This window comes from Acinonyx jubatus, chromosome E4 (assembly GCF_027475565.1).
Source record: "Acinonyx jubatus isolate Ajub_Pintada_27869175 chromosome E4, VMU_Ajub_asm_v1.0, whole genome shotgun sequence".
NCBI classification, from domain to species: Eukaryota; Metazoa; Chordata; class Mammalia; order Carnivora; family Felidae; genus Acinonyx; species Acinonyx jubatus.
In genome coordinates, this window is record NC_069395.1 from 39,519,984 (window position 1) to 39,544,495 (window position 24,512).

At 42.2% G+C, this 24,512-nt stretch overlaps 1 protein-coding gene across 2 annotated transcripts in view; it reads right to left on the reverse strand.

Moving 5' to 3' along the window:
• Window positions 1–24,512, reverse strand: part of PTPN14 (protein tyrosine phosphatase non-receptor type 14) — a 109,574-nt gene that overhangs the window by 78,147 nt on the left and 6,915 nt on the right. For both annotated transcript variants that reach the window (XM_027074446.2, XM_027074448.2), the window contains exon 2: window positions 19,098–19,267. In XM_027074446.2, coding sequence (XP_026930247.1) covers window positions 19,098–19,267 — 170 coding nt within the window. The remainder of the gene's footprint in view (window positions 1–19,097; window positions 19,268–24,512) is intronic.

A 24,512-nucleotide genomic window follows, 5' to 3' on the forward strand; every position in this document is an offset into this window, starting at 1 on the left:
CTTCACACCTCCCACCTTTATCCATCAGTAAGCCCCTGCTGCTCGTGAGAATTACTTACTCTTTGTGTATTATTGGGGGGTGAGGTGGGGAACAGGCTTATGGACCCTGGCCTGGCTTGTCTTCTCTGTCAATAGTCTTGATTCATTTATCAAAATCCAATGTCTTCTTCAAAGCTCAATTCAACAGACACATCCTGTGATGGTAAATTTTATGTGTCAACTTAACCGGACCATACTACCCAGATGTTTGGTCAAAGATTATTCTAGATGTTTCTGTGAAGGTAATTTTTAGATAAGATAAACACTTAAATCAGTAGACCTTGAGTAATGCAAATGACCCTCCATAACGTGGGTGGGTCCCATTCAATCATTTGACAACATTAAAAAAAGACTGACCTCCCCCAAAGAATAGGGAATTCTGCCAGCAGACCACCTTTGGACTCAAGCTAAAACTCCTCTCTGGGTCTCCAGGCTGCAGAACTATCTTGAAGATTTTGGACTTGCTAGCTTCCATAATCATGTGAGTCAATTCCTTAAAAGAAGTCAATCTCTGTAGATAACAGAGATTAGATATAGATACAGTTACCTTGTTAGATCTGTTTCTCTGGAAAACCCTAAGATACCTTGCCAAAGCTTCCCCTTACCACTTCACCCATGAAGGATACCCCTGGTAGGTACCTATCATACACTACCCTGTCGTTCGGGTATTTTTATGTGACCATCTAAATCTTCCCTAATGTATTGGAAAACCCAATCAGGACAGGAGTGACATCATGTGCCACTTTGTATTTTACAGAGCTCCTTATACTTAGAAAATAATAAATGAGTTGAATGAATACTCAGAGATGAGTCCAGAAGGCAGAGGAGGCTTCCAAGGCAAAAGGAAAAAGGAAAAGGGAGATACCTCAATTACTGGCAAAGACCAGAAGAAGGACTGAGAAGCCCAGGGTGTCAAATACTGAATGGACCAGTCAGACAAGTCACAAAGGTTTATGGAAGGAAGGAAGTAGAAGGCAATAAGGAAGATGTAGTCTTGCAATGCTCCAAATGCCCCGGTATGTTTGTCTCTACCTGCCAGGCAATGGTAAGTCATGAAACATTTTTGACAAAAGAAGGAAAATGATGAAAACAGCCTTTAAGAAAGATGCTTTAGAATCAGTATATACACCGTATAACACAGATGGGTGGTAGAGACACAAGAGGCCAAAAAATAATGGGAATAGTGTCAGGCACTATAAAGTGTGCTTTTCCACTTACTAACCAGTTTAATCCTCATAGGATCCCTCTGTTCATGAAGAAACCTAGTCTTGGGAAGGACCAATAACTCACCCGAAGGCACACAGAGAGTAAGTGACAGAGTCAGGATTCAAATCCAAGCCTATTGGATTCAAAAGCCTATGCTCTTTCCCACGTCACCATATTTGAAGCCAGAAGTAAGGGCAGAGGTGGCTGGAATGGATTTAAATGAGATATGATACAGCATAGTGGGAAACATGTGGACTCTGGAGCCATGCTGCATAGGTTCAAATCACAGCTCTGTCACTTACTCATATTGTGAGCTTGGGCAGGTCACACAACCTCTCTGTGCCTTAGTTTCATATTCTGTAAAATCAGAATACTAACAGTGCCAACGCTATAGTTGTGGCAAGAACTGAATGACTTAATACATATAAAGAATTTAGAATTGTGCCCTGCCACAAAGTAAGCACTCAATACATGTTAGTGATCATTATTGTTACTATTAAGAAAGATCAATAATCCTATTGATCTGCAACTAAGTGCCACAGTGCTTGCTTTTATGTTTACTGATGTGGCCTAAGGGCCTCAAACATAATAGGTACTCAATAAATATTTAATGAATGATGAATTCAATACAAGGAGGAAAAGGAAACCAAGGTCAACTGTCTAAAATTTTTCGGCCTTAAAATGTGCTTTTTATTTTGCTGGTGGTAATACAAATTTTGGAGAACTGTTGAGTAAAAGTTGCATATACATGTTCAGCAGAAATGAGTACATGTCTGAAGCCACATGCAAGAACGCGGACGTGTACAAGGATGCCCTGGATACATGCACTAGAAATGTAAATATCATCACAGTGCTTAATGGCTCCAAACCCAAAACAATCCAGTGTCCTTCAACAGTAAGATGAGCAAAATGTAATACAGAAACTTCTAGTTGTAAAATAAATAAGTCATGGGGATGTAACATACAGCAGAGGAAACACAGTAACACCGCAATAACTTTGTATGGTGACAGATGGTAACTAGACTTCTCATAGGGAATATTTCATGATGTATAAAAACACTGAAATCACTACGATGTATGCCTGAAACCAAAAGAATACTGTTTATCACTAAGACTTCTTTTTTTTTTTAACACAGTATATTCCTGTGCTGGAATATTACGCAGCATTGAAAATGGCCAATCTCTTAACTACATACAACAATGCAGACGAGTCTCAAAAAATGTTGATCAAAGAAGTAAGACACCAAAGAACACATGTGATATTCCACTTTATTGCTTTATTCAAAGCAAAACCAATTCACGCTGTTAGAAGTCAGGATACTAATGACTTTTGGGGGACAGACATTGAGAGGGAACATGAAGGATTCCTAGGTGCTGGTGATGTTCCAGCTCTTGATCTAGGAACTGGTTATGGAGGTGTATTCATTTTGCAAAGATTTACTGAGCTGCACACTTTGATTTCTGCACAGGACTGTATGTTAAATTTCAACAAAGAGACTCTTGGTCAACAAAATGACTCTTGGTGTAGAAGGTCACGATGTGACTCCGGGAGAAAGGCTTACCAGCGCTTGGAGGAATGGTCAGGCCCAGTGTAAAAAATGAGATAAGGAAGGAGCACCCAGGTGACTCTAATAGTCAGTTTGTGACAGTAAAAGTATCAGAGTCATTCAGAGAAAAATGGGGTATTTAGAGAACAATTTAAGGTCAAGAGAAAGTAACGGGGTGGGGGGGGGTGGAAACAGTTCATCCGTGTCTATCTTTGTGGCTCTGTCCTTTCTGGATTGGTTGTAATAGAGTGAACACAGTGTCCTGTGTAGAGACAGATGATCAACAAACGGTAGTTGTCATCATCACCCAAAGAGCTTGAAGCAAGAATACAACACAAGGCAGAGGGGCTCATGTGAATGCAGGCTCCTGGAGAAAAGGGTTGTATTTTGTGTAGACTTCTGGTGCCTTGTACAGGGTAGATATTCAATGTATGAATGAATGAATGTCCTGTCGGCCGGAAATCGAGTAAAATGTGGGTAATACGAACTGAAGGCACACATGTCAGAAACTACTTCTAAAGGTTGAAGATGACTGAGGTCTACTGCAGACCATTTATAAAGAGAAAATTATTTAGAAGGGCGGAGTTCTGGCAAACTGGGGATTAGAAGAGGAAAAGCAGTAGGCCTGAGACTGGATGAGGGGTAAGGCACCAAAAAACAAGGAGAAAGGGAATTTCAGGGAGTGGGCTCTCCATGTCTAGAGCTGTACGTGAGTGAAGAGAACAGGAGTAAGAAAAGGCCACTGGTTCAGAGGTGGGGGTGTCCTTTGGTGACCTTCAAGAGAACAATGTGAGCAAAATCGATGATGAACATAATTTTCAAGAAAACAAGCAAAAAACCCAGACATCTAAAAGTAAGAGAGATATACAATAGTAATTAGGAGGCATAAAGGTATAAACATATAGAAGTATAAGTATTTTGTAGTTAATTTCTTTAAATGTGTATTTGAGAGAAATAGAGAGAGCACAATCCAGGGAGGGACAGAGAGAGAGGGAGACACAGAATCCGAAGCAGGCTCCAGGCTCTGAGCTATCAGCACACAGCCCAACACGGGGCTCAAACCATGAACCGTGAGATCGTGACCTGAGCCGAAGCCGGACGCCTAACCGACTGAGCCACCCAGGCGCCCCTGTGGTTAATTTTTAAGATAGAAAAAAGGACATGGTTGAAAACAGAAGGCAAGGAATCTATGAGAAGCAGATATTAAAGATACTTGAAAATTATGGGAAACTGGAGTAAGCCTGGGTAAAGCTTTGAGAATCCAGAAGAAAGGTAGAAGGACTGGCCTTCTTGCAAACAGCAGACACCCCGTCCTTGGACGTGGCTGGGGGTGCGCGAGTGCAGCAGGGGCTGGACTGTGTCCAGCAGAGGCTATGGGAGCAGGGGGCACCGCTCTGGACGGAGATGCCTGGGCTGCTTGGTTCCAGCTCTGATCGGGCTGGTTTCATAAAGAGTCAGCTTTGATGATTTGTAATGTCCTTTATCATGACAAAATCCTGTGCTTCTTACATGAAAATCGTAAGAAGAGAATCCGTACAATGCCCAAATGAGCCTCCTTCACCATATCAGCAAATACCACTCTAGACAATTAAATATATATATATTTCATTCCCCATGGTCAAAAAGCTAGATTGATTCCCTCTTTCATTTGAATGCTTTCTAATGCAACTACTTATAAACTGAGTCAAGGGTAAGGAGGGGTAAAATGTTTTAGACTTATTTTGTCTATGTGCTTTTGGGTAAAATGCAAGTATTGGAGAGCCACGGATAAGAATCTCTGTAGGTCAACTCAGCATTCTTCTACAGACGTTCAAAGCTCTAAATGCATTTCTAATGGTATTGCAGTTGTAATTATACAATGCTACAATTTAGCAAATAATCACATTAAGTAGGAAAGGAAAAATGCCTACTTTACAGTGTCATGGTTAAATAATTTGTGACACCCCTTTTGAAAATGAACCAGACATAAAAAATACTGTTCTATCTTTGGTATTTTCCCACTTCCTGTGGATAAACGATTTCCAAGCCTTTTCAAAAAAAAATAACCATGGAATTTTTTGTGGGTGAAAGACTGTCAGAATATTAGCTCTCAGGATAATGCATTCACTCCTAACAAGGAGGACATTACAAAATCATGGGGCAGGGGGGCGTTGTGTGTGCACGCGTAAGCAACACAAAGTCTCTTGATGTATGGTAAGGAGGCAGTCACAGAAATTTGCATTAAAATTTTTTTTGTACTTAAATATATTGTGCTTCTTGTTGGTAGGTGGAATCAAAGGATTCAATGAACCAGTCTAGAAAATGATATATCTATTTTAAAAACTGATCATGAAAAGAAACTTCAATGTTTTCACAAGTTTAGACTTATTTGGTTGAAAAGATCTTATAACTGTTTCTCAACTTACCTATTTCATCTTTAATTTAACTAAATGCAGTAGAAATCGACAAACCAGAGAATGGCAAGAGAATTACTAAAACCCACGTACAGAATTCTGTTTTAAACAATTCTTATTATTTTTTTTTAATTAAAATGAAGTCTACAGGGGCACCTGGGTGGCTGAGTCGGTTGCGTGTCTGACTCTTGATCTAGGCTCAGGTCATGATCTCATGGTTTGGGGGTTTGAGCCCCACATCAGGCTCTGTCCAACAGTGCAGAGCCTGCTTGGGATTCTCTGTCTGTCTCCCTTGCTCTCTGCCCCTTCCCCACTTGTGTGTGAGTAGGTGTGCGCGAGCGCTCTTTCTCTCTCAAAAGTAAATAAACATCAAAAAAAAAAATTAAGTCTACAATGTCAAAGCCTGGGGAAATTGTGGAAGAGGGTCCCTTTTAAGGTTCTAGGGTCCATAGTGTAGTATAATTCAGGCCAGCTGTTATTACTGCTTTCATTAGAGATGCAGGTAACGCTAAATTCGTGCACAATATATCCCTAAACTTTTATATATGTATGTAAACCATACATTATATTACGTATAATCTACTATGCATTACCAAAGCTTAACTAATTAAAAGGCTAAAATGCTACATTCTGAAGTAGAGGAAATACAAACTGACCAAAATTCCTGCAAAATCTTGGATCCTCATTTTGCTTATTTCAGGACCCCATGAAGATGCCCAGGTACTCTACAAAGAAGACCACGCCATCCATCCTCTAAGCTTCTCAGCCTAAACCAGATGTTCCAGACTTTGCACCTCTTTCATTCTTCCCCAGTTCCTTGAAATCCACCCTGAGTATTTCTAACCTGAATTTACTAACCCAAAACACCATATATTGCTGAAAGAACATCGAGGTATAGTTGCATTCCATTTCACCAAACTTAAATAAGTGTAAGAATCACAAGATAAAACCAGATTTTGATTCAGGAAGTCAGGCGTGGTGTACAAGAATCTGCATTTTTAAAGAATGCCACGGGCCATTCTGCTAAGGACCGCCTTTAAAGAAATCAATGGGCTCATTTCTCCGTTTTGCTTCGTTTTTTTTTTTTTTTTTTCAAATAATTATCACTCACCAAGAGTCCATCATCTCCTTAAGTAATCTTTAATTGGAATCTGTTTATCTTTTCCAGACTACACCCTCTTCAAGTTACAAGTACAGCAAGATTAGCATCAGGTCGGCCTGGTCCCTCCTGCTGCAGCCAGCCTGGCTTCAAGACCCTGAACAGCTGCTCTGACCATCTGTGAGGCTGCAAAGGCCAGGCCTGCCTTATCCTCTTTGCTCACACTCATCTGATAACCTCAGCACAGTGAGCAGGACCAGCCTGGGCCCTCTATGGACTAGATCTGCTCCCTTGTATGGGACTGGAGTGAGGGTGGAGAACCTTCCTGGGGACATACATTTATGATAACAATACAGCTTTTGTTTAAATGACTTTTTGCAGCTTCACCTTTGGGAGGTGTCCCAGAGAACAAGGGACAAATCTGAAATTATCTTCAACTACATCAAAACATCATTACCTTTTGAGGCTAATTTTGATTTCTGGAACTCAGGAGTCAGTACCAACTGGGGATTCAATAGTGTTTCTACTAAAACCGTGATACGGATTCTGGTCATCATCGATTACGTACTAAGCCCCTTGGTGGTACTGTAATGGCTCAACGCGACTAGGCTGAACTACATTTCCCAGAAGGCATCTCCCTGTAAGTTTCCAGGTAGCGTGGGCGAGGACTGTTTCTTCCAGGTGATTGATAACCTACCTGCACAACTTTCTGAGGCTCGCAGCAATCTGTCACTACCCTCTAACAGATCTTTTTTATTTAAACACACTCTGGATAGGTGCTTTAATGCACTGAACACACTGATAGGGGCTTTCTGAAGCTGTGCTGATATCATTTCCTGATTGACCTTAAACACAGTAGGTAAATTTTGAGTTTACCGAGCCTGACCAAGAAACAAATATCTCCCTACTATAGCAGCTTGTTATTGAACTACATTTTATCCCCAGCTTTTTTTTTTTTAAGATTAGACCAAATATCAGTTCTTTGCTGATTCCATCAATCATTCTAAATATACAACACAGTCTGGCAGATACATAACCTGCCTTCAAATTTTTCCATCAGGATCCACAGTCGGTCCTTTATTTCAAGGATCCAAATTACTGAACTTTTCCAGTCTTCCCTAGAACTACGGGTTCCTTTCTTTAGTTATCATCATAAATGTCTTGACTACCTCCTTCAAAACATCTGTCACCGTCAAAAACATGTGTTTCTAACATTGTTTTATCTCCATGAGTTCCTATTAAAGTATCATGTGTCTGACTTGCTTTTAGTTCAATTTAAGTAAAATTTGCCGGGCTTTGTTCTGCATAACAGTAACACATTTTTATGCTGGCAGGAAACATTTTTATGCTGGCGAAAGGTCTACTGTCTCTCCCCAGCTGCAGGCTAAGATTGACGGGCTGACCTTGCAAGAGAGTTCGGCTGGGGTAAAATGAAACGTGTTGCAACATGTCCCCCCTATGATTACTCCTGCTCGCTTGCTTTCCTGCTTTCCCAAACTGCACCAGAAAGCAGTATCATTCTTTCACAGTCGCACCTGGTAACGTGACACTTGCTGACACCTTTCTACTGTTTACTTCCAATGTCTCAATTGTCCACTCTTCTAAAGGGCTTAGTGTCACCTGGCAGCTTGGCACTTTCCCTCTGTGCCCAGGGCTGCAGATGACTGATAACGACGTTAAATAAGACCCATCGTAGTTCCAATCTCTGCATACTGCTCACCATTTAAACGACTCCAAAGAAGTGCCTGTTCTCCTCTACCCTTTGTTTCCTTCTGTCTGAACTACTTCCTTCCTTTTGACAAAACTCATCTCTTCCAGTCCCAGTGTGTCGTTGCTGTTGCAGGGCAAGGGAGGGGAAGACGGGCAGAGGCTTTCTGGAAGTTTGAGTGAATCCCATCCATGGACTCTGCCATGTATGTCTGGCTGGTTCACCTCAAACCGTTCCAGTATCAAATTAAGAGCCGGGCTTCTGTCACTAAGCTGTGTGACCATGGGCAAAGTCCCTCTATCTCCTTGGTTCTGTTTCTTCCTCTCTAAAATGAAACACCTCGCCTCTGTAATGCGTGGTGTTTGGTGTTTAGATATAAAACTATATTCTAGTAAAGCTTGCTCTGTCTTGATAGGAAGCAAACGACACTTTCTTCAAGAGATCATGTTTGCTTAAGATTTCAGTGCCTTTTTTTTTTGGCCTACATAACATTTGGTACCTTTCTGATGGATGGAATCATTTATGGGTAATCAAAACAAGGCAGATATTGAAAGCAATAAGGAGAGGAAATCCGAAAAACTTGAGCTACATCTCCAGAACAGAAAGTACAGGGCAATGTAATCTAGCACCCCAGAGTGATTTTACACAGAAACAAAGTTTTCAAATGAGTGCTTAAGGGAAATGATACGCCCATATCCAGCTACAGTCTCTGGCAGGTGGCCAAAGTGGTAAGACAGCTAGATGCTGAGTGGCATAAAACCAGCTGGGCCAATGAGAAGGTATGAGTTGACCCAAGTACTTCAAGTTATACAGACAGACCAAGTATCAGTGGCCACAGTCTAAATGCCCACAGGACCAGTCAGGTCACAGGAAGAGAGCAAATGTCGTCAACTGTAACACCATGGGCAGTGCAGGAAGCGGGGTGAACCATATAGCTTATGCCTGTATTACCACAAGGCATCCAAATCCAATTAAAAACAATTTTTTAATGTTTATTTATTTGTGTAAGAGAGAGCACGAGCAGGGGAGGGGTAGAGGGGGAGGGAGACAGACTTTACAAAGAGGGCTCTGTGCTGACAGCAGAGAGCCCGATGAGGGGCTCGAACTCACGAACCGCGAGATTACGACTTGAGCCAAAGTTGGATGTTTAACCTATTGAGCCACCCAGGCGCCCCTCCAAATCCAATTGGGGAAAAAAAAATGGCCAGGTGAAACAAAACCTACTGGTAGACCCAAATCAACCCTCATGGTACCCGTTTACCATCTCTGACCTTACGGGAACTTCAGCCCTCTGGGTTTTTTTGCTGACATTTCGGTGGAGACTAAACCCCCTGTTGCTCTGGAAAATGCTGGGGAGTAGGGGCACATATGGACAGATGTATTTTTCTGGCAAAGTAACGTAACAGATTCCCTTTATTTCATGGACGAAATCTCTACTCATTAGTAATGAAACTTCTGTTAGAAACACAATCCTTCTTCAGAGGATAATAACAGTGCCCGCTTCATAGGTTCCGGTGAGGACTGGAAAAGATAATCACTTAGGATATTTAGTGCAGCCCCTCACACATAACGCTAGCCGCTATCATTATTATTATGAAATGATATCAGGTGACAGAAGGCAAACTACATTCTCCCACAGAACCCCACAGAGGAGGTTTCCAAGTCTGGGGTGGGGTCAGACAACCGCCTCACCATAAAGCACGATGAAGGATCCTGTGCTTTCCAGACCGTGCTGCTGCTCAAGCACTGGGGGCCTCTGTGATGTACGAAAACACCACATCTGTCCCTTCCCTCTCCCTTCCCCACCCACTCAACCCGGACCCAAGGTCCCGGTGCTGAGACTCCAGGAAAAAGGGAGAGCAAAGGATTCTGAAGCACTGACTCCCTGGGTTCCCCTCCCCTCCCAAGATTTTCAAAAACCCATTTTGAAACGAACACACCGTTCACAATCCCACCCATTGTAATGATACCCCTACAAATCCTAAGAATCCTTTATAAGGAAGTGGATGTCTTTTAAAAATCCAGAGAGCATAGCTGGCATGCTTTGACATGACAAAACACCTCTTCCCATAGCTTCTGTTTGTTTTCCCCTCTCTCCACCCCTCAGCTGAAGGTAAACACTGGTGCCTGTGATCATCATGTTCTGCTCAGTTTTTGAAAAAAGGTAAAAAAAAAAAAAAAAAAACCAAAAAAAGAATATCCTAAAATTTCAATCTATGCTCGATTACAAATCTTTGTTATTTCATGGATTGAATGTATAATCTTTCTCAGTCTTCTGTGATGTAACTCTGATAAAGAGCTATTTTGGGGGACACCTGGGTGACTTGGTGGGTTGAGCGTCTGACTTCGGCTCAGGTCATGATCTCATGGTTCATGAGTTCAAGCCCCGCGTCGAGCTCTGTGCTGACAGCTCAGAGCCTGGAGCCTGTTTCAGATTCTGTATCTCCCTCTCTCTCTGACCCTTCCCCACTCACACTCTGTCTCTTAAAAATAAACATTAAAAAAAAAACAAAACTATTTTGGAATCAATGGCTAAGTGAATCAACAAATTTATCTTTGGAAATCAAGAAACCCACAAAGAATGCAATTAGGACCCTTGTTTAAGAAACTGAGTTACTTTCGGGGTGCCTGGGTGGCTTGGTCGGTTAAGCGTCCGACTTCGGCTCAGGTCATGATCTCACGGTCCGTGAGTTCGAGCCCCGCGTCGGGCTCTGTGCTGACCACTCAGAGCCTGGAGCCTGTTTTAGATTCTGTGTCTCCCTCTCTCTCTGCCCCTCCCCTGTTCATGCTCTGTCTCTCTCTGTCTCAAAAATAAATAAACGTTAAAAAAATTTAAAAAAAAAGAAATTGAGTTATTTTCAAAATGGCTTAACGGGAGCATGATTTTTGTTTGCTTTTGAAAAGTTCAGGATACATCATCAAATACACATTAACCTATGATTGCAAATGAGGTAATTTTAACACTTTAAAAGCAAAGGTTTTTTGGGTATTCTACTTCACCTATTTGGGGGAAAACTTTGCTTTACGAATGATTAAAACATACATAAGTACATCTTGCTTTGTAAAGGGTGAAAATCAAATGTCAGGTGCATTAAAGAACCCTAGCATTCCATGAATTCCATGAAGGCTTCTTTTGAAATATGAATGACACTTCTGATCTATTTCCTTCTGAAATTTGGATTTTTCCATTCATTATAGGACACCTACAATGAATAATAATGTCAAGTGATATTATTAAAATATTCTGACTTTTTATTACTATTTATTTTCTCTCCCCTAAAGGGAAAGAATAGTAAAAAAACAAAAAAACCCAAAACCACAGATTATGTTTATGTGTTAACTTCATTTTATTTGTCTACACTTTGTTTTTCTAGCGGCAGTAGGTTGCCTAAATAGCTAACAACATCCCTGCATATCTTGCAAACTCTTTTTCCTGGAGCATGGGGGTTAGAGAGCTGGACAAGAAGCTCCATGTATCTGGAAGACTTGAACAATGAAGCAGTGGCTAAGGCGTACTCTTGATTTAATTAAGAGACACATAAACTTCGCAGAGTCCTTTTTTCACAATAAACCATGAAGAAATCCTAGTTGAGGAATGAGAGGCACTCATCAATCAGCTTCCCTATAGGACATTAAATTTATTTTATAACAGACTGTAGGATTTTCCAGTGAGTCACGTCCAGGAGCAGAAATGGTTACCAGGGTCACGTTTCTATTTTCTTATTTGCATAGATAGCGAAAATTTTATTTTTGTTCCAAGGCAGCATTTTGGGTTTTTTTTTAATTTACTTTTTCTCTTTGATCACACCTGTAACTGTAGACCCAGATCCACCCTTAACTAAGAGTAACTACAAAACAAGAGTAACAACTAACAACGTTAACAACAAAACAAGAAGAAGAGAATGAATAGAGATGCAAGGAGGACACTGTCCTGGGCGGGACTGGCCACATAACTCACAGGGTCTAGTGAAAAATAAAAATGCTGGGTCCGTGGTTCAAAAATTGTTAGCAACTCCAAGAGGGCCCCAGCAGAGCATTAAGCCAGGGGCAACGGCCTTTCTGAGCACAGGGCTGTGTAACTCACTGCACAGGTCACAGGCCCATGAGGCTGGCCCTGGTTTTGAAAGAGTCTTGCCAGGCCCTCTGGCTTTCACCAAAACAGTGAGAAAGCCTTCTCCAGGAGGTATGTAGGGTCAGCAACGTTCGCTGTAAGGCCAAACTCAAACTGCAATAAATCAAATCCATGGAAGTGAAATTAAAAGCTGCTTGGAGATACAGCTCTTTGCAAAAGAGGGGGACTGTGGAGATGTGTACATTTCACATTCTCTCTGACTGGCAAAGTGCCTAGCAGGGAAAGGTGTTTCATAATAGTTGAAATGCAAAATAGCGCAAATGACAACTAACATTTTCATCAACTAATCTTTTGGGGAGCAGTTCTTCCCTTCAAGACTTCTCTGCTTATTGCAAACAGCCATTTTCCTCTCTTGATCCCATTAAACGATACATTATCCACCCAGAAGAATGTTTAAGGTTAAATCCTAGTATCAATGGCATCTTAAAATATCTAAAATTATCTGGGAGAAACAACTCTGTTCTCAACTATCAACAGAGAGAGAGAGAGAGAGAGAGAGAGAGAGAGAGAGAGAGAGAGAAAACAAGTTCCCATTCACCAGCTGGAGCTGGCCAGAAGAGGATTTGCCATTCTCAGCAAATTGTATTATCTAAGGCGGACTCATGCTGAATCTTAAGTCTGACTTGAAGGGAGTCCCTATTTCCCAGCCCAAGGGCAAACTTTAAACAGCCATTAAAATGACATTTCAAAATAATAAAAGAACTCAAAGAACCGGAGGAACAAAATAAATGGTGTTGTAAAAGGAAATGGAAACATTACCATAATTAGAGTTTTTAAAAGAGACACTTTAAACATTGGGTGAACGCTGACTTGTTTACAATAGCACTCAAGGCGCATTGCAAGAGCCTAAGCGGGGACAGCACTGGTATTTACAAGAAAGGAAAGGTGAAGAAAGCTTTTGTAAGGTCACTGGAACTACTTCCTGAAACTTAGTTAAAGAAAAAAATCAAAATACCATTTTGGCCTTGATGGGAATTGTAAGGTTTCAACTAATTTGGCTTTGCCATCAATGCCATATGCCCAAATATGTAACTGGAGGGAAAGAGCCCCCATGATAGTCTAAAAACTTACTAACCTAACTCCCTTGTCACTCACCGTCACGAAGAAACGCACCCACCCCCCCCCCCCCTTTACAGTACCTAAACAGTGCAATTTTCAACGTGGGCATTTATTCCCAGTTAATGGAATGACATCTCGTCCAGCAAGTTCTTCCCAGGCAGGAACTTCATTTAACCTTGAAGAATGCCCTATATGGGCCCAAGCAGAGATCGAGTACTTCCTAAGTCCTTTTGATAATAACGGGAAGCCAAACCTAGCGGGCTAGCATTCAGCCTCATGGACCAGTACTTGAGAAGCTGCACAGAAGAACCATGAGCCTAGAAGTAGGGAGCCCTAGTGAGGCTGAGAAGCTCAGAAAACACAGAGGAAGCACCCACTCGACAGAGGGAGCTTGGAACAGGTCCCACAGCCCTGGAATATCCACTAGATGTACCAGATGTGCTAAGCCTGTCCTTGGCGAGGGGAGCAGCTGTGCTGGCTAGAGCACTGGCTTCCTGGTTTTGCTTCTACACAGCCAGGAGGGTGGGCAGCCACCCCCCTCCCCCCAACAGGCAGGCTACAAACCTGTCCTGGAAAAGAAGGAAAGGTCATCTGATTTCATCAGGACAATCAGAAGATTCTTTGCACCATGCAAATGTACCATTCAACAGTGAGCAGTGCAAAGACAAACATGTTTTGGTGAAAGAGAAGTGTCTGAGAATTAAAAATTTTAGAAACCACAGGGTCAGCAACTTACACCTTGCAGCCTAAATTCACCCTGAAAAAAATTACTCTTTTCAACATTTTCTCTTTCGTATTGAAAAAAACTAAACAGGAGCTTCCTCGCTGGAGAGAAGACTTGGAAAAACCCCAGAGCGAAACTAAAAGCGGTAACCTTGGCCAGCACTCTTCTGGCTTCCCCTTGCTATTATTAAGTATCCTTCTGTTTGACGACGAATTTCTCCACCTCTCACAAACCATCTTTCTTCTTTCTGTGGCCAGAAAAATCTGAAACCCTCTGTTTATACTGAGCCTGTTGCTATGCAAATCATTAAAACACATTACAAAAATCTTTCCTTTGAGTCAGGAGGAGAACATAATGGGGAGAGAGGAATCGCGAGCAAGAGTCCCTTCACTGAACAGCAGAGCTGGTGGAAAGGAATAGGGGGAGCAAAGTGGAAAAAATTACGGTGGTCCCATCCCTTGAGTCATTTTAACCAAAGTGGGAAAACTAACATTTTTAAAGCCCCAAGGTAATGTATCTTAGACTTTGGAGTGGGGCTAACAAACCCTGGTCTTAATCTCTTTAATTCCTATGGTTTCATGACTCATCTTCCATCTGTCTACTAGTGTCCTTTGTATCAGCTGTTTTGCACTTCTGTAAGAATACCGAGATTTTTTTCCTTCCGTGTGTATGCCTATGTGAATTCTCCTTTTGATATCTTTTGCCTTCTTGTTTAAGTATCACCTAAATGTAGGGCTTGAATTGTCCATTTCTTCTCCAACTCAATCATAGTACCTCGGCAGGTTTCCTTCTCTTATGAAGACATTTGTTCTCCGAAAATCATATCCAGATGAGACGAGACACAGTATGTCCAAATTAATGTCAAAAAAAAAAAAAAAAGAGCTTCTCAGTTTTCTACTTAAAAAAATATGGACTTGATCATTTGAAGAAAGTAAATCACCTTCTTGAACAGTGTGCAATCAACATCATTCTCAAATTTTTGTTGTGCTGTTCCCAGGACTCTATTAACCTGCAAGTTTTCAAGGGTGGAACTGTCTGGGGACAAGATATGAAGCACAAACTTTTAAATACATCCTCCTTCCACTGCTATGTATCTTGAGACATGTGCGTTCACAAACACCCCATCCCCCCAAACAACCAGAGTGCTAATGCTAAATTCTTTTTCCTTATTCAGAAAGAAGACATGGCCGGGCCCTCCTAATGCTATAGAACCTGTTTTCTTCTCAAATAGAAGTAGCCAAACCTTTGCCAACACGTGTTGGGTGAAAACGAGTTTGGTTGGCTCCAGACAAAGGCTTACTTTTTTAAGCACAGATGGCTGAATGGTTGCCTCCTCCGAGGGCTTGCCCACAGTGAAAGACGGATTCCTATTTCTAATCTATGCAAATATCTTACTCTGCGGGGCATCACAAAGACTAACTGTTTTGTGTCAGACACTGCAGATCCCAGGTGCAGCACATCTCAACCTCACACGCCGCCCGGTAACACGGGCAACAGCAAATGGCTTAAGAGTTAGTCACTAACCCGCTCCTAATGAATGTTGTTGGGGCCTTCTGTGAAACATTCCTCTGGAATCCTGCCCTATCACCGCTGCTTCTCCTTGGCTGCTCTGCCTGGAAGACAGGTTCAGTATTCAGTTTGGACCCTGATGCTTCTAAAACCTCCCAAGAAGGCTCAGATCCCCACAGGCTCCTAAGGAGCCCTGGTAGCGTTCTTCACCTTGAGTTCAGCTCATTTGTTCGTGTCCAACATCAAACCCAGGAACCTTGCTCATTTTAAAATGTCGTTCGGTCCAAACCAGGGCTCCTTTGCACTCCAGTCTATATGCCTACAACCCATGGTACAGCTCACAAATCACACCTGGGTCACTTCCCAAGTATACGTCATTCTCTCTCCTCCTTCTCCATCAATTCTTCTTTCTTTACTTACACCACCTCTCTCGCTTATTTTCTCATCTCCCCAACTAAAGTCTTTCACTTGCTCTGATGTCCCTTGGCACATTCCAGTTTTAGGGTTCCTTGGAGCAACAGAAATTTCTGCAATGCTGGAAAAAAAAACCCACAAAACCAAAAACCCCCAACTCCTCATGCTAACCTAGCTCCTAACTTTAAACGTTCTTTGCCATGAAGAGAAGGTCATACCTAACATATATACAGTTTAGCTCCATGTTTAAGCCTAAAAAATGTCCTTCAACATTTTGTTTTCTTTGCTAGTTTTTCTGATCGAATGACAATAACAGAGTTTGCTTCAAAAACCTTGGCTGGAAAAGATTTCATTCTCTCCTTATCAAAGTTCATCTTAAATGAACCAAGCTAACTGAGCAAAAAAGAAATTCTAAAGGAAAAGGAAAGAAGTCCTACCGAATCTCCAGTCTCAATAACCCCTACCATCAAAATTCCTACTTTATAACTCAAACTTTTGAGATTTAAAACACTTTTAGTTTCAGCTTGTGAATGCAAATATTGACAGTCAAATAATCTGGCATTGAGTTTACTTACCTGGAAAATCTAAAACCGCAAAGAGCTTTAGAGGTTAACTAATTTGTTAATTACCAAGTCGGGATGAAAATCAGAACCACCCGAAGAATATCATTTATTTTAAACAATATATACTCCTGATCCACAGCCCTAGACATTTCAGTTTAGACTTCTGTTACAGCTCTAGAACCACATTTATAACAAATGCTCCAGGTAATGACAATATAGCAAGCCCTGGTCTGTTTGAGAACCACTGATCTAGTCCAACATCCTACCCAATATGGCAGTCTCCTCTCCAAGACACCACCCCATCTACCCACTCAGTGCCACAGCACTTCCATAAACCAGGGCGCTCACCCTGTTATAGGTGTGCTTGTGCCACCTTTTTATGGCTCTACTTATTAGAAACTGTGTCATGTTGAGCCAAATAACCAAAGTCTTTCAACTCCTTGCACGTCACTTATTATTGGCCCAAATTTTGCGCTCCAGAGTTAACATAGAATTCCCCCCCACAGGAGAGAGAGAGCAAGAGAGAGGGAGAGAGAGAATCCCAAGCAGGTTCCACACTGTCAGTGCAGAGCCCGACGTGGGGCTCAATCTCATAGACCATGGCATGGTGACCTGAGCCGAAACCAAGACTTGGACACTTAACTGACTGAGCCACTCGGGGGCCCTAAGCCTTCATTTTTCTAAGCTTAAACAACCTTTTTTAACTTCATAAAGGACAATTTCTGAGTCCCTTACCTTTTATTTCAATTTCTTCTCCTTAACAACTGACCTTACAGAATAAATCTGTCTAGAGTAACAACACTTCGTTTTTTTCCTACAGACTGAACTTTGCCCAATATGTTTTAATTTATAGTCTGCGTTTCCTCCTTGTTACCCACTGCCTTGCATTTCACAGTCCAAGAGCCATGAATCAGCAAGTACTTATTAACCTAATGCCGTGTTCCCGACACTGTGTAAAGTAGTCAAGGAAGATTCAGAAGCCAGTGGAAACTGTCCCATTTGGGGGAGTTAATAACTTCGTGCACAGAAAAGAAACTACATAAGTGAAAAAAAAACGGAAAACAGTGCACAACACTTTCCAACCAAGTGCTTCAAATGAATGATAACCTGAAAGATGGAACACAGGTTTTCTGGTCAGGCTGTGAGCTATTTCATGGCCTCTGCTGACAGAAATACCACCTATTTAACAATAGTTTTTATTTTAAAAAGAAAAAAAAAAAGAAGATGGAAACTATCACCTTACAATGGACATAAAAATTTTAAGTGCTTCCTATTTTAAAATCTTGGGGCATCTGAGTGGCTGAGTCAGTTAAGCATCCGATTCTCAGTCTTGGCTCAGGTCGTGATCTCAGAGTTCGTGGGATCAAGCCCCAAGTTCGGGTCCTTGCTGTCAGCGTGGAGTCTGCTTGGGATTCCCTCTTTCCCTCTCTCTGCCACTCGCCCTTACACACACACACACACACACACACACACACACACACACACTCTCTCTCTCTCTCTCTCTCATTCTCTCAAATCAACTTAAAAAAATTTTTTTAATAAATAAAATAAAAATTTTAAATCTAAGAAACCACACATGCAATAATCAAATACAATATTCCTACTTTGCAGTGTGTTATTGGTACTGCTTCCTAGTACTCTGAATGCCATGAGCCAAGAAAAACGTGGAAAGTAGAAGCTTGATGTAATTCTCCTTATTACCAGAAAGAACCATTTGATGAGAAGACAACCCCTCCGCATATTTTAATGGAAAACTCTTACCAATAAGTGAACCGTACTAACACCAACCAACACCAACTGCTTCATTCATGGAATCACTGACTATGAGACTTTAGAAACATGCAAACCCCTCACTTTACAGATAAGGGAAAAATACCACTTCGCAGATGGCAGGTGGTTTCCTCCAGGCAAGACAGCCAATGAGCAGGAGGGTGGGACCAATCCCAGGTCTCCTCTCTACCGATGGCTCCCTGTCTCCTCCTATTATGACCCAGGACAAGCAAAACTCTCACCCTTCTCAACGTTCTCCTCAACTCTGCTCCCATCATTAGTTATGTGTTTAATCCTCAAATCCAAAGTCTGATGCTACATTTTGCTTGGGAGCATATTAAGGGCAAGAGTAGAATAAAGAAGTATTAGGTGGTTAATTCTTTTTTTTTTTTATGCTTATTTTTTTTATTTTGAGAGAGAGAGATTGAGTGAGCGAGCAGGGGAGGTGAAGAGAGCGAGAGAGACAGAGAGAACCCCAAGCAGGCTCCATGCCATCAGCACAGAGCCCGATGCGGGGCTCAAACCCACAAACCGTGAGATCACGACCTGAGCCGAAACCAAGAGTCGGATGCTCAACCAACTGAGCCACCCAGGCGCCCCGTAGATAGTTAATTCTTTATTAAATTCTAGCCCATCTACTCTACCCATAGACTCCAACTAATCCTTCTATGCTGCCAGGCACAATGCTCTACTGGCTCAGGATCACTGCTACCTGACTAGCATCATAGGGAACCACTGGGGTTGGCACCAGGGATTCAAACAATGATTCTAAAGCTGCGAAGCAACTGGTAAACAATCCCCAACTACTCCACCCTCCCCCCACTACACCCACCTACACCTACACACCCCCCAAATCAGCCAGCTCATCTACTTCATCTGAAGCCTCACAGCTGATCCACGCCCTTATGCACAACACAGAAAAAAATGCACCTACCTTGTGGCCTCCTGCTGAAGCCATGACACATTTGGCACATAGAACATGACTCCGAAGAAAAGCAGAGGCTCGTTAGCAAATTTGTCCAGATGTTTCTTCAGAGGTTTCTCCAGCTCCACCCATCGTGCTTGCTGGCTCTTGCTGAGAAACCAAAGGCCAAAGTAGTGTGTCTAGACGAAAGAGTAAAACAGCATCAGTCTATGTTTATCAGGGGTACCCCCAAGACTGCACAGGAGAGCAAGACTCTGATGCCCTACGCCACGTTTGGTTTCCCAGTTCGGACACGAGGATCCAGCATTTACTTTCTGACTTTAGGACAGGCCAAAAGAAACCACATGCACACAATCCACAGGGGCTATCCGATATAGTATCCATAGCCATCGCTGCTGTTGGTACATGTGGGTACTGATGCACCCGTGTTTGGGAAGGGGGTGGGGTGCAGGGGTGGGGACAGGGTTGGCTTTTTTCCTACGCTCTCAAGGCCGACTTTCCTGTGGCTTCTGAATGCCTCGTGATCTCACGTGGAACATGCTGGCAAAGGCAAACACAGTTCTTGCACCTGCTGCAAAGTAACTTGGTACTCAACTCCTAAGACAAAACCTTCTGCCAAATGAAAGCTTCCACATTGCAGGATATTTCCATACAGTACCAGATTTCAACGGAAAATTGATTCACTCCTTTTGAGTTTTAATGAAGTACTTTCAAAAACATCAGCCTCGACCACTTCATTATACATGAACTGCAGCAAATCTCTCCCCCATATCAAGCTTTGAGAATGGAAGGATGTCTTCGCAGCTGCCAGGGGAGCCCCTGGTGGCTGTTCTTGGCAGATTATGGTGGGATTTGATAGATGAAAGTAAGATTTTCACCCTTACACTTGAAGCCTCAACCAGTTTAGTTTTGAACAACGTGCTAAATGATTAAAACAGGTACTTTTATGCATCCAATCTTGTCTTTGTATTAATTCACACTAGGATTTCAGGATTAGCACAACAATCACCAAAAAATAGATCACCGCTTTTGAAATTTTCTTTTATATTTCAATTATAGCTTAGCACAATTTACAGCACACCTGGAAATTTGCCTTCAAAAGAACGATTTCATTTCGATGTTTAATTTCCAAAGGCATTCTTGTGCTGATGTTCCCACTCCAGCTGTCTGTCCCATCAGCGGTATCACAGATCAATCCCTGCCACAACCCTACCAAAATCTGTACCAGAAGTCTTGATTCTGACTTCCCTAGAAAACCAGGCATGTCCTTGCCTACTTAAGGCTACAGACCAAAACACTCTCAAGGATATTTTCAGATGCATGTACTTTCAGATGGGAGCAATGATTTCCCCAGCTTTGCTCCATGATGTTTTAAAAACGTTTTTATTTATTTTTGAGAGAGAGAGCACGACCAGGGCAGGGACAGAGAGAGAGGGAGACACAGAATCCGAGGCAGGCTCCAGGCTCTGAGCTGTCAGCACAGAACCCAATATGGGGCTTGAACCCACGAACCATGAGATCATGACCTGAGCTGAAGTCAGATGCTTAACTGACTGAGCCACTCAGGCGCCCCTACTCCATGATGTTTTAAAGGGCAAGCTCACATAAGCAATCTATGCATCCCTTGAGCAACAGAATGCCAACACACAGAACCAAGGTAATAGCTCCATCAACTTGGACAAACTGCCTGAATTCTGACCCTATTTTGTTCACTTCCCAGCTTCGGTGAGCCTGGTGGTTGTTCTACGGTGACTGATGACGTAAAGGAAATGAAATGTGGCTGAGTAGAAAGAAGACGAGCTGTGAAGTCTACCCACCTCCGGGCGCTTGCATTCACTGTCCTAATAACCCTATACAAATTCCTGAGGCTCCAGAGGGTCAGAGCTCCCATCTATAAGATGGGGTCGTACTGCTATCATGCACAGGCTGTGAGGGGTATCAGGGACATCGTGTCTGTCCACTGTGCGCATGGCACGTGTAAATTAACTGCTTCGGGAATGGTGCTCTCTGTGGCTGCTACTATCATTATCAATCATCGTCACCATCGGTAAATGAAAGCAGGCAAGCCTCAAGAAATCTTTTTCATCAGCACTCCTGGCATGCCTATGAACCACAGAATTAGAGGATAGAGGTTACCTGGAGATAAATGAAAAAAAGCAGGCAAGAGCAGAAGCTGGAAGGCCCGTAAGTAACATAAAAACCTAAAAGATGTAAGAAGAAAAATCATCACAAAATAGTCCACAGAATTAGAGGATAGAGGTTACCTGGAGATAAATGAAAAAAAGCAGGCAAGAGCAGAAGCTGGAAGGCCCGTAAGTAACATAAAAACCTAAAAGATGTAAGAAGAAAAATCATCACAAAATAGTCCCTCCGCTCAGATGTGCTTTAGTCTTACAGGTGTTTATGGGACACTGGAACATCGCTCTGACGCTGTCCTAGGGGATCTATGATGTAGGCTTAAGCTAACCTTAAAATGAGGTAATCTGGGTACTTAACAGACCGTCTGTAAAGGGCCCAAGGCAGTTCTGCATTATACTGAATTCCAAATGGACACAGTGTTGTGTAAGGGTATGTCACTGCATTTTGGGTGGCTAGGAATGAGTCTGCATATAATAAATGAGGTAATATATATAAACAGTGATATGCTACGTAATAGTTATTTTCTTTGGAAAAGAAGCCCTTTTATAAGCCTGGGTGGAGAAAGGGAGGGACAAGCTTTGCAGTTGCTTAACAGGCCAGCCATGATTTATTAACTTTCACTAAAAGCAGTCCTGACATCAGAGGGTATAATTTCATGATCATACTTCATTCAAATTACAACAGCCACTCAAATTAGTAACATTCAAATTAGAAATGGTCCACATTAAATGCATAAACATCCTATAATCAATTTTGCCAAAACAAAAAAGAGTTTTGGTTCCCCGCCCCCCACCCCCCCCCAGAGGACACAGACTACCTGAGTGAGCTACCATGCATTTATCCAATGGAGTAACTATATTACTACAATATTACTACTCAAGAAATGGGGTGTCCAGCACAAGGCAGAGCTGAGAGAGGCGGGTAACCTGGAAGATACAGTTCCTACCTAAGAGGCCAGAATAACCAGTTTTAGAAGCACTGAACTCAGGGGCGCCTGGGTGGCTCAGTCGGTTAAGCCTCTGACTCTCGATTTCAGCTCAGGTCATGATCTCACGGTTTGTGAGAGCGAGCCCCACATCGGGCTCTATGCTGACATTGCGAAGCCTGCTTGGGATTCTCTCTCTCCCTCTCTCTGCCCCTCCCCTGCTCGTGTGCATGCTCTCCAGGGCACTCTCTCTCTCAAAATAAATAAATAAACTTTTTTTTTTTTAAGTGCTGAATTCAGTTATCTGGTGGGAAGGAAAATCCATTTACGAGATCCCTAACCCCACACCATTTTGTGAAGCTATGCCCAAAGTCACCTTCACTATTCCCACCCTGCCACCCCCACCCCATTCTTCCTCTAGCTATATCCCTGCCCTGGAGTATTCAACAGAGGAGAGAGACTCTGTCTCAAAGTTCTCAGCCTGCTCTATTTAAGTTCACGATGCAGCACGAGTTTATTCTGCCGTATCTTACGCAGTGCCTCTCAGGAAATAGCATCAGAAACTAACCTCTCACTTAAACCAACAAGTGCATCAATCAACTTCCTGTGTATTAGCCAAGGGACCATTAATCCCCTCAGGCCCAGCTGAGACCACACCAGGCTGGTTCATAATTGACTTGCCATCAACTCCAGCTGAATTCTGAAAGCTGAGCTTCCCTGCTAACCACTGCCCCATGATTTAGGAGAATGTGGTAGATGATTCCAAACAGAAACCACCTCCTCCGTGGCCAGAAAGATCCCATCATATTGCCCGAGTACATACCCCCAAACAGTTTTGTTTAATCTCTGAAGCTCCAAACATCAGCCAGGTCTGGCGAACCCTCACGATACCTCTGGGTGAGCTATTAATCCCATTTTATTTCTCTAGTTTTCTTTAGAAAATGGGTCTGGTTACCTTGAATTCTGCAGTGAGCTCACTGCAGTGAAGGAAAAAGAAGACAGACGAACCGGTGCCCAGGGAGAGGAACCCCATCTGTGAATCAATGACTAAAAATGCACTACTAAGAAACAGTGTAAGGAAAGACGCACTAACATGACATTTTCATAAGAGTAGTTTCCTGGTCTATTTGCTTTGGAGTTTCTCATTTTAACACAGGAAGCATAAATGTATGCGCGCACTCAAAAATATGCTAGTTTCTTAAGCGGCAGATTTGTGTGTGAATATTTTAGTGCCAAAGTAAGATCCAAGCACCAGGAAAAAGATTCTAGTGAATAAAGGCCTTTAAAAATAGTCTGGGGGTGTTCTGATTTGTTTGTTCATTTATTTGCAGAGATAGTGGAATCCCCCACGTTAGCTGTGACTAGGGGAAGATTCTTTTTGAGGATTTTGCTTTTCCAGTTTTGTGACCAAAGATGCATCTTTCATGCTATCTGCAAGGGTTACAGATGCAGTCTTGGCAATGGCCAGGGATTAAATCCATGATCTTATCTCAAGCGTTTTGGAGAGTTAATCATCCAGAAGCAAACGTTTAAAATATCTTGCATTACGCTGTAATTGGTTGCCTGTCATACCCAGTGCTTCAGTTGTAAATTAAGAAACAGAGAGTTGGTGTAGCTCCACATAAAATATACAGGAATTACATACAGGCATTAAAACTTTCACTGAGGCATGGAAAATACTTCAAAAGATAACTATAAGCAGGCTCTGAAACGGCACTTCACGCTATTACATTCCAACGGCTTTGGAAAATAAACCACTATACATCAGTCGGATGACTGTAAAAAAACAACTTGTGTGCAATCAACCTCTACTCTGGGTAGGTCTGGGATTTCTGGAACTGACACGTCTATAATTAACAACTGCACCCCCTTCATTTTCCTAGCCAATCTTTCACAAAAGTAGAGGAAAAGACACTGCAGAGTCACATCGACCCAAGAAGCAAACCTCATAACCAAGAAAAAAAAAAAAAATCACTCTTCTGAGGCTGTACAGCTCACTCAAAATATACAAAAAGATGAAGACTTACGAGTTAAGACGGGGGAAATTACTTCACCTACAGTCTCTTGTATCTAGAAACCAGACACGGGTGCCAGGTTGCCTCAGAGAACGGACGTTAAGCTAGTAAGATTTCACGTTATAATCTTTATACAGACAAAAAGCAATACAAAATTCAGAGACCAGACATTTCTCCCGCAGTCTTCTTCAGCTGATTCTTAATCAATGTTATTTTAGTCCACTGCAAATACAAACGTATATGGATAAGGGGAAGCAGGCTCCAAAACACAGCAATTTCCACTATTATCAGACAGGGCCAGGAAATGAAGTATTCCATTTAACCGAATTCTCTTATAATTGCACA